We start from the raw sequence: 16,550 nt of genomic DNA, 5'->3' as shown, positions 1-16,550 counted from the left end.
ATATTTTTTATACAATAGTATTGCGACTCAAAAGATTCAATTTGTGCATTTATCTGTAACTTTTTCACTCAATGTGATTAGTTTTTTTATCAACTTTTATCAGAGTTATATCCTCGTAATTTTTTTTTTTATTCTCAATATTTTCATACAACATTAAGAAACCATTTGACCTCCCATTTGAATAAATACTTTATAATATGCTAGATTAGCACTAAATTCGTGTGACGTTTTAATCAGGTTTTTTTTCCTTGGTAGTTGTTGTTGATTTTCACATGATTTTTTTTAAAATCCCAATATTATTATGACATGAAAAGTTCAAATCGCTCACCTGCGTATTCACTATTTGACACGATAGTTCTATTATTTTTTTCATTACATTTTCTGGCAATTATCATATTCTGCATATTTTTTAAAATCTCTATATTTTTAATACGATTTTATTTATTTCAACACTTGAATGTCAAAATGTTAATATAATTAACCCTTTTTCGACACCTTCGTTTCTTGAGATTTTGTCGTAAATAGAAGTGGTTTTATTATCAGTCTTCTTTCAGTTATTTCCATACGTCTCAGGGTTTTTAAAAAAAATTCTTAATTTTTATTTTTTAAATACAATGGTCACTATTCAATTGCGGAAAGGGTGTGAAATATGTTTTTCAATATATATATAATATATGTTCTTTTATCATGATAAAATTTTGTTTATTTCTCTCTTTAAATTTTGTAAATTTAATTATTTATTCATTAAAATATAATTTTTTTTAAATATCTTCTATGTACGTTAAAATAACGTAATTTCTTCTTCCAGTTATCACATTTCTGAATAAACCATACAAAAAAAATTTTAATGCAAAAATTAAAATCTTAGTACTAATTACTAAAAAAATATAATTCTAACTTCACCTTTTATGTGTATTTAGGTAATTTTTAAATATTTTATTAAAGATATTTTTTCTAATGTTTTTGATTTATAAAAATCTATATTTCTGTATAGTTGTTTATAGAAGAAGAAAAAAATTTTTTTTAATAAAGTATTTATAAGTAATTAAATGGCTTTTGTATTGCTGTAAGTTATGTCTTTTTGTGTCTTATTTTATGGAAAGAAATATTTTTCTCAAAAATAAGTTTGTGCATAAGATTCAATAAGTATTTTTTAAAATTATTTCTTACTTTTTAATTTTGAATAAAATATCTAAGTTAGCTTCTAGGTCATTGGTTGTAATAGTTTATAAGTTATGTAAAATCTGAATGTAAAATTTACTTTAGCTAATTCAAGAAATGTGAAAATAAAATTTTTAGAACATTACATTACATTAGAAGTTAAAATTCCTTTATTGTGTTTTCAATTATTAAAATTTTTCACATGTTATATTATATATTTGATTGCAATTATATATTTAATTACATTTGTAATAATATACTTTTAGTCATGTTTTCCCTTTTTTAAGCTCTCAAATGTATTTTATTGTTAAAATCCAAATTTTTTTTTTAGATCAGCTCTCAGTGCTGATTGTCACAGATAGACATGCCGAAGCGCAAGCTGTTATCCTTTCAGAGGGGTAGTATCAAGAAAGAAGAGGAAGATACAGATTCGGATTTTAGCGATAGTGAAACACTGACTAAACGTATTAAGCCCGATTTATCTCCTCCTAATTCAGATGAAGAATGTTATAGTTCTGACACCAATCAGGCTAACTTATTATCTAGTGACGTAGATGATGAGCAGAACGATAATGTTTCTGATTCTGCGAAGAATTTACAAAATAATAGTGGGACTGATAGTGACACAGAAAAAGGGAATGAAATCGAGTACGATAGTTATCGAAGCTTCATGAAATCTTTCCAGTTTTTCTCTGATCAAGAATCTTCTGAGAGCGATACTCAAGATCAGTTTCTACGAAACTTCACTTTAGCAAAGGCGACTGGAAACATTTCTCAGAGGGAAAAGGAACTGAGAGATCAGTCTCAGAAAAAGCAGGCAGCAAATTTGAAAGAACAATCTGAATATGCATTATTTAATGAGGTTGGCTTCCTTTTTTTTCTTCTTATTAATTTTTTTTTACCTTAATTGAATTGTTAATGAAAAAAAGATTTAAACATTATTCATAGATTAAAAATTAATTTAGTTTACGAAAATTTTATAATGTCTTTTGGGTTTATATCTTACACTAAATTATATAAATAGATAATTTATTACATAAAACCAAGTCGAAACACTGATTTCTCCCTGTATTGCAAAGCAACTGTTTAATGACTTTTGATTCAAACTCTTACTTGAGTGGTTGGAAGTGTGAGGCTTTGTACTTTCTTCTTTGTATGGTTGTTAACAGAAAGACTGAGCATTACAGTACGCCTAGGAAGTCTAAAGGGATCAGTTTGGCTCTTCCCAGATTGTTTGTATGTTGATCAATTACACATCCAAAATATTAAATTGTAATCATAATTAATTTAATAAAAATTTATGAGAAATTGGTCATTTCAATTATGGGGTATTTTATTCGATTTGATTAAACAGAACACTGACTTTTCAGTTATATTAATGAGTGTTTTGAGAAGGGCAGCCCACACCGCTTCCCCTTTGATCTTATAAATGTGTCCTTCTTTCCCTGTATGTAAAAATAAGTTGCCATCTCTTAAAAATACTGCCTCTTTATTTTCTTTTAGGAAAAGGTTGTTTTCTTGATCACTTCTGTTTTATTTAATTATTGATAATAATTTAATTTTCAATTTCATTCCTTAATTTTAGTATGAGTTTTTTTATGTCGTCCAGTTATATAGTTAAAATTTGCATGATATTCCTCCTTCGAGATATTTACATCTTTTGTTAAAAGTTATTTTATTTCATATTTATCAAAATAACTTTTTTAATGTGGATATTTTTGAAGAGAGAGTAATTGAAAAGATTGAGTGATAAAATTGTAAAAGGAATATTCCAATTTTGTACAGGTACACTAGGTTCTGAAAAATAACATTGAATTTTTTTTTTTTTTAATTAAGTTTTATATTGTAATGTGTTTTACTTTTTTCCAATCATAATTGTTTTTTGTTTTTTTTTAACTAACGAACAAATTTATTAATTTTTAGTTTTTGTGTCGAGAATTTTTTTTTAAAGTAGAATTTTTTTTATTACTGTTTAACAGGCATTCTATTGCCTAATAATTCATTACTAACCCTTGTTTGTCTCAGTAAATTACCTCAAAATATCTTATATTCTTGTTTCTTTAGGATAATGTTCGAGTGCAAACAATTTCCGATAGTGTTCGGTGAGTATCTTTCATTATAATGAAGCATTATTTATATTTCTTGATCATAATTCTGTATTATGTGACACTTTGGGTTTAAAAAGATTTCAACTTGCTATTTAAATTTTAAGATTGATAAATAGTCTAAGGATCTTTATAAATGTTAGTAATTTTATTTTATTAAATTTGAGTTTGATGCAAAGTATTTCAGGGTTAAGCACATTTTTTGCAAAATCTTTCTGTTTCTGAGTGAATCATGGTGCTGTTGAAAAAAAAAATTTAAGTTTGTTTGTTGCATTTAAGGGTAAACTGTGCTGTATATATATATATGTGTGTGTGTGTGTATATATATATATATATATATATATATATATTTTCATAATTGACGCCCAGAGGTATGATTTGTTATGGGAACATGGAGGACTTTGTGACTCGTCAGATTTGACATAAATGAGTCACTATTTACTACACAGGGAGTCTTCGGCCGATAATGATCGAACCGACGACCTCTTGGACATGAGCCCAGTGCCCTACCGACCAGGCTATCCTGGCCCAAACTGTCCTGTTTGCACTTTTGATTAAAAGAAAACTTTCTCTTATGCATTTTAATTAAGGTTGAACACCCCATTTTAAAAAGTACATTGTCTAATCGTGCCAATTTGATTGTAGTTGTCACAGTTATTGATATTTTTTTGGCCATTCCTATTTCATGTTACAGCAAAAAAAAATTTATGATGCTCAAGTAGCCTATTTTGGTAATTAACTCTTTGATATTGCAGCAATTTTATCGTAAATTCACGTTGTTTTGACAATTGCTTTTCTGAAAGTCACCATTTTGGATTTAAACATATTTCCTTAAAACATTTGATTTTTCTATTTTTATTCACTTTTTTTACTTTAGTAGAATCTTTTTCTATGACATGCTAAATTTAAAAGACGGAAGTATGTGTGAATTTATCAAAATGCCTGAGTTTCTTGCGAGCCATTCCCTTTTCAGTCTTTAACAGGGTGCGTAGCGTTTTTAAGAGTGCTTAAAGGTGCTTATTTCAATTTTCGTTGTTTAAAAGCCCTTGAAGGTGCTTTTTTCATTGGGTGTTTTTAAAAAGTGCTTAATTTTCCTTTTTTCAAAATAAGATTTTTCCTTTACTATGTTGATTTTCGCTTCGAATTATGCAAAAAGACACAGTTCACATTGTTCTATTCAGCATTTTCATAATTAATTCCACCCCAATCTATTTTGGGGTATAGTCTGTCCGTAGCATATGAAAACGCCATTCGTTTTACATGATTCAAAATTTCATGATTTTTGACAATTGTCAAAAACAATGCCAAAGGGGTTTTTTTGACATGAAGGTTAAAACAAGATAAAAGATTGTCAAAACTTTCCAACCCTGCCTAATTATGATATTTTTTAAAGTGCTTAAAAAAAGTTTTTGAGTGCTTAAAAGGTGCTTATTTTTTGTTGAATAGTTTAGCTAAGCACCCTGTTTAACTTCCTCTGTTTCTTTTATGCCTAAAATGAATCCTGTAAAAAAAATTAATTAAATTAATTAATAAAATGTTTACAATTTTGTTTGTATTTAGAGTTCTTGGATATTATCTCAAAAATCTTGAAATCATCTTCATGGATCATCCATCATCTGTGCCCATAGTTGGCTATTTGAAGGTAACTCTCATTGCTGGCAAAGCCTCTATTCAAGGTTATAAACTTAAGGTGAACAAGCCAATTATTGTGTTTTCACAAAAGCAAACTGGTATCTTATCTGTTACAAGTCATTCTTGTGATGACGAAACAGCGTGTACTGAGGAGGATAATGTTCGAAATAAATTGTCACACTATTTGCTTGGTGTACCAGCCAGTCATATAAAAGACTACATCAAGAAGAACATGAATTACTCCAGCACTGTTTTTATACTGCAAAGTATTATTTTATCTTCACCTTTACAGTTCCTGCAAGTTTATTCTCCTTGTGCAACATCTTTTGAGAAAAAAAAGAAGAAGAAGCTAAATAATGAAGAATTAAAAACAAAGTTTACAGGTTTTACAGAAAAACAGGAAAACATACTTGAATTTGGATCTGAATATGAAGAAATATTTTCCACAATCCATAAGCATCTTTTAAGAATTAGTAAGTGTTTATTTATTTAATCCTAGAAAAAAAAATTTTATTTTTAATATTTGAGCTTGTTTTATGTAATTTATATAAATTGTAAAATTGTTTAAATGTTTTTTAAATGAATTATGTTATTTAATGTTTATTTTTGACATATAATTTAAGGCATATTTTAAGAGCATTCTTTTCTATAAAATTTATTAACTATTAGCTTAATTTACAATTAACAAAATTACTAAAATTTAAATTTACTTCCTTCTTGTGCATTTGTTGCATATTTTTATAAATGGATAATGGACTTAAATGAAATTGTAATGAATAGTGTATAAGAATTTAAAGCTTTCTAAGAAAATGATATTCTGAAATTATATTCTGTTGACCATTTTCGTCAAATATGAAAAAAGTCACCAAAACATTGCCTTTGCTAATATTGGATTACCTTGTATTGCAATGCTACCAGAACTATGCAAACCTTGCTAAATTCATTTATATATGGTAGTGGAAAAATCTGTTTGTCTTATGGAAGTTTTTCATTAATTTGTATAGATGAAAAGATATATGTGATTTAAATATGGATTTTTTTTTTCATCTTAGCTTCTGTAAAGTTTTGTTTTCATTTTGTTTATTTCTTCATAATCAATAACTTATGTAAAATTAAATTCGGATGTCAGCAAAATGAATTGACACAGTGTTGGAGAAGTGGGTTGCCAGGATTATACAACCCCAGAAGCAGAAAGTGCCTAAAACTGTGACGTACGTCGCAAAACAAACGAAGTCCTGCAGAACAATTTGTATCTTGAATAAGTGAGAGCATTTTTTTGTGAACCCCCTCCCACACCCACCTGCCTCCGGTAGTCTTACGGAACGATCTCCAACTCTATGAAGTGTGATAAAGATGAAGAAGTTGTTGGAACAGAGCATCAAATATTTGTGTTTGCAAATGGTGCACCATCTGGGCACTTGTCCCTTCGAAAGATTTATAAGGCAGCCCTTATTTTAATGTTCAGACTTTCTTATATAGGCATTTTATTAATAATTCATCATCGTCATTAACAAAATTTTGTACATTAAAAGTGATTGAAAAAGTAACAAATCAAGAATGATTGCCTTGGTTTAAAAATTAATGCTGTGTATCTGTGTATTTTAATAAATGAAAATATAGTATTTTAATGTAAAGTTGACTTTTTTTGTTGTGAATAGCTTCCAGAACATTTGTATAAATTAATAAGTCCTGTTGCAGAACATTTGAAAATATTCTGCTTATGGGTATACAGCTACCTAGCTTTCTTTCAATAATTTGACGAATTTATGCTTGTTTTTATTTTTATTATACTTCTGCATTTATTTATTTTTGTTTAAATAATTAGTGATAACAAATAAGTATATAAATATATATTTAAACATATGCATTGATTATTATAATATTTTTCTTATAATAAAGACCGACGAAAACCTGGAGAGAGCAGACTAACACCAACAGATTCTGAAGAATCAGAAGATGACTTAAGGAATGAGCCTGACTTTAAAAAAGTTACTGGGTTTCGTATACTTATTTCTGGCCCAAGAAAGGCCGGAAAGTCAACTATGTTGAGGTATTTAGTCAACAGTTTTTTAAACAGGTCAGTGAATTTCAATTTATAATTAATAGCTTTTTCCCACTTTTACCATACTGCTTAATTTTTTAAGCATAGTTTTTAAGGAATCAGCTTATCTAATCAGTTGACTTATTAGTGAATTAATTTAATTAAATATCAATCTATAAATATTAGCATGTGAACTTATTTAATATTAAAAATTTTTTTTATTTATTAGTAATGTTACATGGTTATCTATGTGTTTCAATTGTGTCTATGTCTAGTATCTTATTAATATTAATAGATAATTTCTATCTTGCTGTTCATTATAACAAGATATATACGTGATTAAAATTTCCAAATATATAGATTTCCTTTATAACAACCACTTATTAGAAAATGTATCATAGCATAAAATAATAAATTTGTGGGGAAAAAATTTATTTTTTTATTGTGTATTAAAAAGTATTAACCTGCACGAACCAGGATGTTTTGAAGGTCCAGGTGGAAGTAATAATATTAATCACAATATTGATTCTTCCTAAATTATTGGTAATAGATTGGAGAGTGTTTTAATTATAATAAATTTTCATAAATAAAGTAAAATACTTTGTGCTATGATACATGAAGGTTTTAATTCCAGAAACAACAGAGTTCACTAATAAGTTGAAATCTCATTTTTTTTTTTTTTTTTAAGGTAATGCAAGTGTAAGTAGGATTCATCATAGTGCAATAGGATTCATCATAGTAAATCTCTGTCAATTTAATTAGAAATCTTCTTCTTCAGGAGCGCAACAGTCCTTTGCAGGCCTTGGCTGCCTCAACAGCACGCCTTCTCCAGCTCCCTCTGTCCATGGCAACTCCCCTCCAGTTCTTAAGTTTTAGGACTTTGAGATCGTTTTCGGTGTCGTTAAGCCATCGAGTAGGTGGTCTACCTCTAGAGCAGGACCCCTGAGGGTTCTTGAAGGTGGCAATTTTTACAGGGCTATCTTCAGAGCCTCTCCATATATGGCCGAGCCATCTTAGTCGGTTGCTTCGGATTATCTGCATAATTTGAGGATGTTTATAGAGCCCATAAAGTTCAAAGTTGTACCGTGTTCGCCAACATCCCCCCTCTGGTATGGCACCAAAGATAGTTCTAAGTATCTTTCTTTCAAACGTTTCTATCGGGCGTTGGACGTCAAGGTTTAAAGTCCAGGTTTCGTTTCCGTATAGCAAGACAGGCAGAATGAGTGTCTTATATAATTTTAGTTTTGTTTTTCGGCTATTAAAATTTGATCTTAGTTGGCTTTTTAGTCCAAAAAAACATTTGTTGGCTATATTGATTCTATTGTCAATTTCAGATTTCAGTTTGTTTTGGTCATTGATAATTGTACCAAGATACTTAAATTCTTTAACCTTTTCAAAGGAATGTCCGTTTATCTGCAAAGGTTCACTATAGTTTACAGTTGAGCTTGAAAACTCCGTGAATTTGGTCTTGTCTTCGTTAATGGAAAGGCCCATATTTATAGCAGAGGCTTCAAGGGCTTGAAAGGCATCTTTAACAGCCCGTTCTGATCTTCCTATGATATCAATGTCGTTCGCATAAGCGAGGATTTGGAGAGATCTGTTCCAAATAGATCCTCCTCGGTTTAATCCGCAGGCCCTGACGCAGGCCTCTTTCGGTAATGAAAGGTTCAGATAGATGGCTTTGGATTTTAATCCTGCATCTCACATTGTTGATAGTGGCACGGGTGAAACTTACGAGTTTTGTAGGGATTCCGAACTCGTTCATCGCTTCAAGTAATTTATCTCTTTTAATACTGTCGTAGGCGGCTTTGAAGTCTATAAATAGGTGATAAGTCCTGATATTGAACTCCTTAGTTTTTTCAAGGATCTGTCTTAGAGTATGAATTTGGTCAATGGTAGACCTTTGAGGCCTGAATCCACATTGGCAATTTCCGACCGCTTTATCAGCAAAAGGCTGGAGCCTTTCGAAAGGAATATTGGAGAAGATTTTATATGCCGTATTGAGGAATGTTATACCTCTGTAGTTACGACATTCAAGTTGGTCTCCTTTTTTAAAAATAGGGCAGATGGAACCTTCTTCCCATTCAATGGATATATTCTCAGTGTCCCAGATTTCAATTAGGAGTTTATGGATAGCATCAATAAACTGGGGTTCGCCGGTTTTAAGAAGCTCAGATGGGATACAATCGGGACCAGCCGATCTGTTGCTTCTGAGTCTTTTAATAGCCATTATCACTTCATCGATTAAAGGTGGGGGGTTATCTGCATCCCTCAGTATGGCTAGATCTACTGGGTTGTTGCGAGGGACAGAAATATCATCCTTGCCTACTAGCAAGTCTTGGAAGTAGCAATTAGAAATCTTACTCAAATAAAATCATTTTAATTCAATTTTAATGTTAATGTAACCATGTTTAAAGTGTCCTTTTTATTGATTGCTTGATGAAAAAATTCCTTCTCAAAGATTTTTTTTATTCTTAATGAAAAGAAAATTTTCATTATTTAACAGAAAGTTAAACAAAGGGAGCATTTCTTATTTTTGTTACAAATACCCTTTTTCCTCTCACTCTTGTGAGTGATGACAATTTTGCAATCTTACAGATGCTATCTCCTTATTAATTAGTAATTTCAGTAAAGGTTAAATAGGACCTGATAACTTGAGAATACAACTTGTAAGAATGAACAGTTTTTTTTTTTCGAAAATAATTCGCATACCACTTAATGGCTCTATTTTACTTTAACAAATTCCCACAAGAGATCAAAGAGTTTTGATTCTAATATCCAGTAATCGTGAGTCTGATAGCCAAAGAATTTTCTATACTATCATAAATAAATGTTTCTGTTCTTTGAAGTTTGATGACAATAAGTGGGTGATTCCACTAACCAGTAGGTTTACTGAATGGTAAATACAATATTTTATTTCCCAAAATTAAAATAAGTAAAGTTTTAAATCTTACTGTTAAAATAATTAATCAATGACATAATGGCAATGATTTTGATTTAAGGTCCTTCAAACTTCATTCTTACTATATTCAGAGACCTGATTCTTTTTCTGGTATTCTTTTATTTTCTTGCGGGACGCACTCGTTTCATTCAACTTTATCCAAATCTTTTTTAAAGAAAAATTTTCTTTTTAAAATGTATTTTTTAACTACAAATTTTTAATTTATTGCGATATTTTAATTTAAACCATTCTGGGTAAAATAACTTATGTATAATCCTAGCTGTATAATTTTTGGAGTCTAGTTGGTCTGTCCTTGCAAAAATCAAGAATGGCTAGAAAAGGCTTGTGGTTTGTGTAGCAGTTAAGGATTGAATTGGTATTTCAAGGGTATTTGTGTTCCAAAATTCTTAAGACAAATTTTTAAAAGAAAAAAAAATTGAACATTAAAAAAATATATGTATTAAAAGCCAGTTTTTTTTTTTTTTTTTTTTTTTTTTTTTTTTTCTATTTCTTAAGAATTAGGCAAGGAAAAATATTTGACTCTTTTGATGTTGTTAAAATTTTTCTGACTATGTTCTTTATGTTCAAACATTTAAGCATGTGTTGCGGTCAAAACTGAGGATCATCTTCTATTTTATAAAAAACATATAGAATTATACATTGACAATAAGTACAGTAGCCATGGCATTGATATTTATTTTAACTGATAATTTTTAGACACTCTTTCGTTGTTTTCAAAAGGTGTTAGTTACATGACATTTTAAAAACATGTGTAACCTGTCCTATTTCTGTGAATTGCTACTTTTTGTGTTATAATAGTAATATAAATTATTATATAGAAACTATTTGTTATTTTTTTAGATATCCAGAAGTATATTACTTAGATACTGATCCTGGTCAATCAGAATTCACCCCTCCTGGTGGTATCAGTTTAGTGAAAGTAACACAGCCTTTATTTGGTAATTCGATTATCCTATTTAAAAGAATTAAATGATTTTTTTTTTTTTTTTACTGTTAGAAAATTGCTTATGTTGTCATTGAAAAAACAAATTTTGTTTGTTAAGTACAGTAGAGAACCATTTATCCGGTATCCAGATAACCGGGAAACCAGAAAACCGGGAAAAATTTTGCTCGAATTTCCCGCCATTTTAAACAAGAACGAAAAAAGCGGAAATTGGACTCCTCCTTGAAGTTAAGTAGAGGAAAATGTAAGGAAGGGGAAGATTTTTTTCCCCGTTTACCCAGAGAAACGTCATTTCCTCCGTGACCTTGAAGGCAGGGAAGGGAGGATTGTTTTATTTTTTCCTTTAGGCCGTCAATCAAACTCAAGGGTGTGGCATGCTGATTTCGTTTTCTGCTTGATTTACGAGGGGGGTGGGGAAAATGCATTGCATGCATATCAGTGAACAGAAAAAGAAAAGAGAAAAATATATTTATTTGACATCGACTAATAAAAATAAAATCTTTTTCTTTTGAATAAATTCTTATTCTTTGGAAGTGCGGTTTCAATTACAAGTTTTTCTTGGTGTGGAATCACATCTGCTGCAATTAAAAATCTTGTTTTTATCAACAAAAAAATAAAATAAAAGGAGAATTGTTTATTATTTTAAACATAGGATTATTTTATGAAGCAGATTGCAGTTTTGTTTTTTTGATTCCACTAGGCTTGATTTTTTTTCTTTTCGCGATAAATTTCGCACTCAATAAATTAATTCTTTTTATTCATAAATTTTATCATTAGGTTTTTTTTTATTTAATTTTTTTTTTTTTTTTTTTTTTTTTTTTTTTTTTTGAATTCCGTTGATCTTGCCTTGTTTCGGGTTTTAATATTTATGCTAGTGCCTTTTTTAACTATCGTTTCGGTTCGATAATTTTCAAGTGTTTTTATTTAGATTAATAAGTTTTCCTTTTATTTTATCGTTTCCCCCGTATAATTAGGTATGAAATATATTGCGTTATTTAATCATTGGTTTTGTTTATATTATTTAATTTAGGAATTGTAATTATTTTTAAAAAATAAATATGAGAATTTTGTATTTTTTAAACTTGATTTTCTTGTCAAAACTTGCAAATTTTTTTGTTCTTTTAAATGTTATATTTCTACCATTTTTTTTTCTTTTTAAAGTTAGGAGTACCTTTCTTTTTTTTCTTACTTTATGCAGTACACTTTTTCCTTGTACTTCGGGTTCGATAAAACATCGATTAACGACACTTTTTGGTCGATCCAGAAAACCGGGAAATTCAGATATCCGGGATAGCGATGGTCCCGAGCATCCCGGATAATTGGTTCTCTACTGTATTATAATTGCAAATAAAAAGTAAATCAATGTACAAAACTCGTTGTTTTTTCACAATATAAAAAATTTTCTTACAAATTTTCAATTTAAAATAAAAGAAAACAAATCATACATAATGAATATATACAAAGAGTAAAATTAAACCAATGTGTACGCAGCTCTAATTCTTCATTTGTTAATGAAAAATTTGGTTATACTGTGAACACAATTATTCAAAATGTCTCAAATCTTTTCATTCAAGATTCAAATCTCTTTTATTCAAATAAATTAAGTTTTATTTTATTAAATTTAATTTTAACTGAACAATAATTTTAACTGAAAAATATGGAATGTGTTCTTTGGAAATTTCTGCCTGAATTATTTCAGAAAATTAATCTATTTTTTTCTAATGTTTTGAACCATTTTATTGTATGTTATGATTTAAAAAGTAAATAAAATGTTTCAGTTTTTTTGTTATTTTCCTTTTTTGAGTTTTAATTAATGTAGGAAAACTTCAAGCTATTTATTTCCATTAAAAATATTCAGTTAAAAACATTGAAAAAAATGTACTTTAAAACCTGTTTTTGTGCGATATATAAGGACCGCATAAAAGAAATCGCACAAAAAAAATTTCGAACATTTTATCATATCTTACATATAATAAACAACTTTGTACAATATACTACCTAAATTTTATTTTATGCGGTGGATGGGGACCGCATAAAATATTAAATTCATAGGCATAACTGTTACGTCACAATGACTTACACATTTTTTGATATTGCCTTTTAAGATGATGCTTTAGCAATACCTCTTGAAAGTTATCTAAATATTTTTTTTTTAATATGATCAAAATATTGAAGTTTCTTATGCTTGTTTAAATATGGAATATGTCATTGAAATGGACCTGTAGGTATTTCAGATTGTGTATGTAATTACATGCACGACATTAGTGCAGGTGACAGTGGCGTATAATTAAAAATCAGAAAATCTTTCCCAAATATTTCGGACAAATAAAACAAAGTTTCTAGTACCATCATCTATTTAAATTTACCTAAATTAAAATTAGCCTAAGAAATTTTAAAAAAATTAATCAATTTACAGACATTTAGCAAATAAAAATAAAAATAAATTATTTTTTCTTGTGAGAAATTTTGAGAGCTGTCCCTCTCAAAAAAAGACTGTCCATGCATTAAAAATTGCATGGGGCTGCAGACCTTAATCAGTAAAAATAAAAATAGTTTAATTGAATTTATATATATAGAAGTTAGTCTATCCCAAAAATTACTAATTTGTTTAATTTTCTCATATTTTGCTTGTGTCTTATAAAAAATATGAATCAATGTTTATTTATACTTTAATATATTGAAAACAATATTAAATTATAGAATTTGAATAATTTTCCCACTTGTTTAATGTAAGTTTCATAACTAATAATTACATTTTATATTTATCTTTTTATTATTTCAGGTCCTGCTTACTCTCATATAAAAAAGCCTGTAAAGTATGTATCAATCAATTTGCATTTTACACTGTGACTAAAAATTTCTCATATAACTTTTAAAGCACATTGAAAAATTATATAAGTGTTACTGTAGTCCTAATTCCTTTCAGACGATTTAGAGTAAGTTATATATTAGCTACTGCAGAGTTCTCTCTAGGAATGAAAAAGGGCAGGGTGCTTCTTCATGGAGATGCATGCTTTGAGTTTTAAAAGGCACTCACTTTTCACTCTTAAAATTTATCAAAATATGTAATTATTATGTAGTAACTGAATTTGATCCTCAACAATTTTAAATTGTCCTCCTATACTATTTTATGTGTGTATTTCAAAAAGTAATTTTCACTCCTTATCAAAATAAGAGAATAATTTGTAGTTTATAAAAAATAACTAAAGGCGTGCTTAAAGACAATCACTGTGCCCAAATTTCTTTTTAAAAGAAGTGAACTGAAAAAAGTGATTAATTGATAAACAATTTAAAAGCGTTTTTCTATAATCTAAATTGAAAATTATGAGAAGTAAACATTTAAAGGTGCATTTCTTTAAAAAAAAAAAGGTATTTATTTAAAAAATAATTTTAAAATTTAAAATCGCTTAAAAAATATGTTAATATACCTCCTCCAAAAAAAAATAAAAATTTATAAAAATTTAGCCAGTGGAGAACAATCTTAGCAAAGTGTGTAATTATTCAAACAACAATTTTTTTTATTATTATTATTATTATTTTTTGGAATATGAAAAAAAGGCAGTGTTTTTAAGGGATGGCTGCTTATTTTTATGAAAATGGCGCATCAAAGGGCAGGCCGGGCAAGCCGCCCTTCTAAAAATGCTTAGGGAGAACACATGATTTATTTTGCATAACTGTAATAAAAATTTTAGAGTGTATGAGAACTTTTTTGTCATTGTTTATTTTATTGTTTCAATTTAATTTTTACATGATCAACATTGGATTACCAAAATAATTAAGTTTAAAATATTTATAAACTAATTGCATTCAGTATATATTTAAAAAAAAGTATTATTTATTTAATGTTGTATACTATAGAAGTAAAAATGATCAATAATTTTAGTTTGAAAAATAATTTTGTATTAAATAGGTACACCGAAATATGTATAAATACCCACAAAATGAAACAAAAATTATTAATAGTACATAAAATTTTCATTATGTCTTAGAATGGTTTCCGCTCATCTGGAAAGTCATGAAAATTCATGGAAAGTCATGAATTTCAGTATTGAACAAAATTTGTCATGATTTTTACTATTTTTTAAACAAAATCATGGAAAGTCATGGATTTAGGTCGCCGAAAAATCTAATTTTTAAAATGAAATCCCCCCCCCCCTCCCAATTTCATCCTGTTCCAAATATCTGAATCCCTGACAAAATCACTACTCACAATCATATTTTATTAGAATATTAAATCTCTTTATCATGTTCTTTAGAAATTATGGTGTTCTTTCAAAAAATGAAAGAAAAAACATTTCTAGAGCGAATTATCTTTTAAACTTCTGTGATTTAAGAATTTTTATTAATTTAAATTTCAAGCCGAAGCAATTTACTTTAATTTAGACTACTGCTGGTACTATTCAAAGAACACTATAAGAATATCTTATGCTCATCAAGTAAGCTGCAATTGTAAACATAAAATGTGTCAATTATTTGTTAGAAATTAGCAAACATTTAATTGGAATATTACTTAAACAATATAGTAGATGATGCATAATTCTAAGCATCATTGTTTTTTATTTAATGTTATTTTTCTATTTTTTAACTCTTTCTGCTATTTAATTCATAAACCTATTTTGCTCTAACTTTCATTTTTGATACTAAAAGCTGCATATAATCGTTAAGCTTTTATTTAGGAAAATTTCAATCGATTCAAATTTAATGAGCATTCTCATTTATATTTTTTAATCAAGCAGTTCTCTCATATAAATGCAGTTGAATAATGTAAAAAAAAACAGTTGCAAACAAGTCCTCAGATTATCATTTTAAAATTTTCTAAATATGGAATTCTTAATTAAATTAAAATTATTCTTAAAAGATTTAATTTCATCTTCTTGGTACTAAATAAATATATGACCCCCAATTTACCCTTTTAAAATGCATTCGAAAGTTCTGTCGCAGAATTTATGCCACACAAAGGCGGGTACTAGAGATATATTTTTGCCTTTCAGACGAAAATGAGTTAATACATTGCAGATAAATCTCAAGAGTTTTTTCATGGTGTTGCAGATCATTACAGAGACTTTTACTATAGGGTTAAAAAGCTTTTAATCATTCTGAAATAAAATAACAAACTGAGTAGTAGATAAGGTACTACAACCACTTATCTACTTTTTATAGATGTTAAAACTATCAAATTTTAAGATTGAAAATTTAGTCTTTTTGCAGAAATTAAAAAAAAAGGGAAATTTTGCAAACCCACAGAAGAGTAGCATGTCTCCTATTCAAAATTCGTATCTATAGATGAAATCTGATTCTTTACAGAATGATATTTACTGGCACTATCACTCCTGAAACTTCACCTCCAATGCACATGAGAAGCATTACCAGGATGATAAAAACTTTCAACTCTCATTTTCCTGATAAAATCTTAGTAGTGAATACTATAGGGTGGCTGACAGGTAAGTTTGTTTTGAATTTTTTGTAAGTATAAAGCTATGCAACTTAAAAAGTGCACACATATCATCGATACAAAGTTTTGGTTCTGTAATGAAGAACCTTTTTTGGTGTCGAAACACTGAATTAAAGAAGGAAACATGGACTTGTTAAAAAAATTTCAACTAGTAAATCAACTTGTTTATATTTATTTATATATCTATATCTAATTTAGTTTGCAATTTTCTTTATTTAGAGCTGAAATTATATAGTAGGTTTGTTTATATACAT

At 28.3% G+C, this 16,550-nt stretch overlaps 1 protein-coding gene across 2 annotated transcripts in view; it reads left to right on the top strand.

Annotated features, from left to right (window-relative positions):
* The window catches only part of LOC107442084 (uncharacterized), a 33,304-nt gene that overhangs the window by 1,858 nt on the left and 14,896 nt on the right, over positions 1–16,550 (top strand). For both annotated transcript variants that reach the window (XM_016055553.4, XM_087160702.1), the window contains exons 2-8: positions 1,493–2,023; positions 3,226–3,263; positions 4,827–5,371; positions 6,798–6,975; positions 10,742–10,839; positions 13,627–13,660; positions 16,149–16,285. In XM_016055553.4, the coding sequence (XP_015911039.3) occupies positions 1,526–2,023; positions 3,226–3,263; positions 4,827–5,371; positions 6,798–6,975; positions 10,742–10,839; positions 13,627–13,660; positions 16,149–16,285 (1,528 nt within the window). In that variant the 5' untranslated portion in view covers positions 1,493–1,525. The remainder of the gene's footprint in view (positions 1–1,492; positions 2,024–3,225; positions 3,264–4,826; positions 5,372–6,797; positions 6,976–10,741; positions 10,840–13,626; positions 13,661–16,148; positions 16,286–16,550) is intronic.

This window comes from Parasteatoda tepidariorum, chromosome 1 (genome assembly GCF_982258835.1).
Source record: "Parasteatoda tepidariorum strain Cologne lab strain chromosome 1, Ptep-v5.0, whole genome shotgun sequence".
Lineage (NCBI taxonomy): Eukaryota > Metazoa > Arthropoda > Arachnida > Araneae > Theridiidae > Parasteatoda > Parasteatoda tepidariorum.
This window is presented reverse-complemented; position numbering and strand designations above follow the sequence as displayed.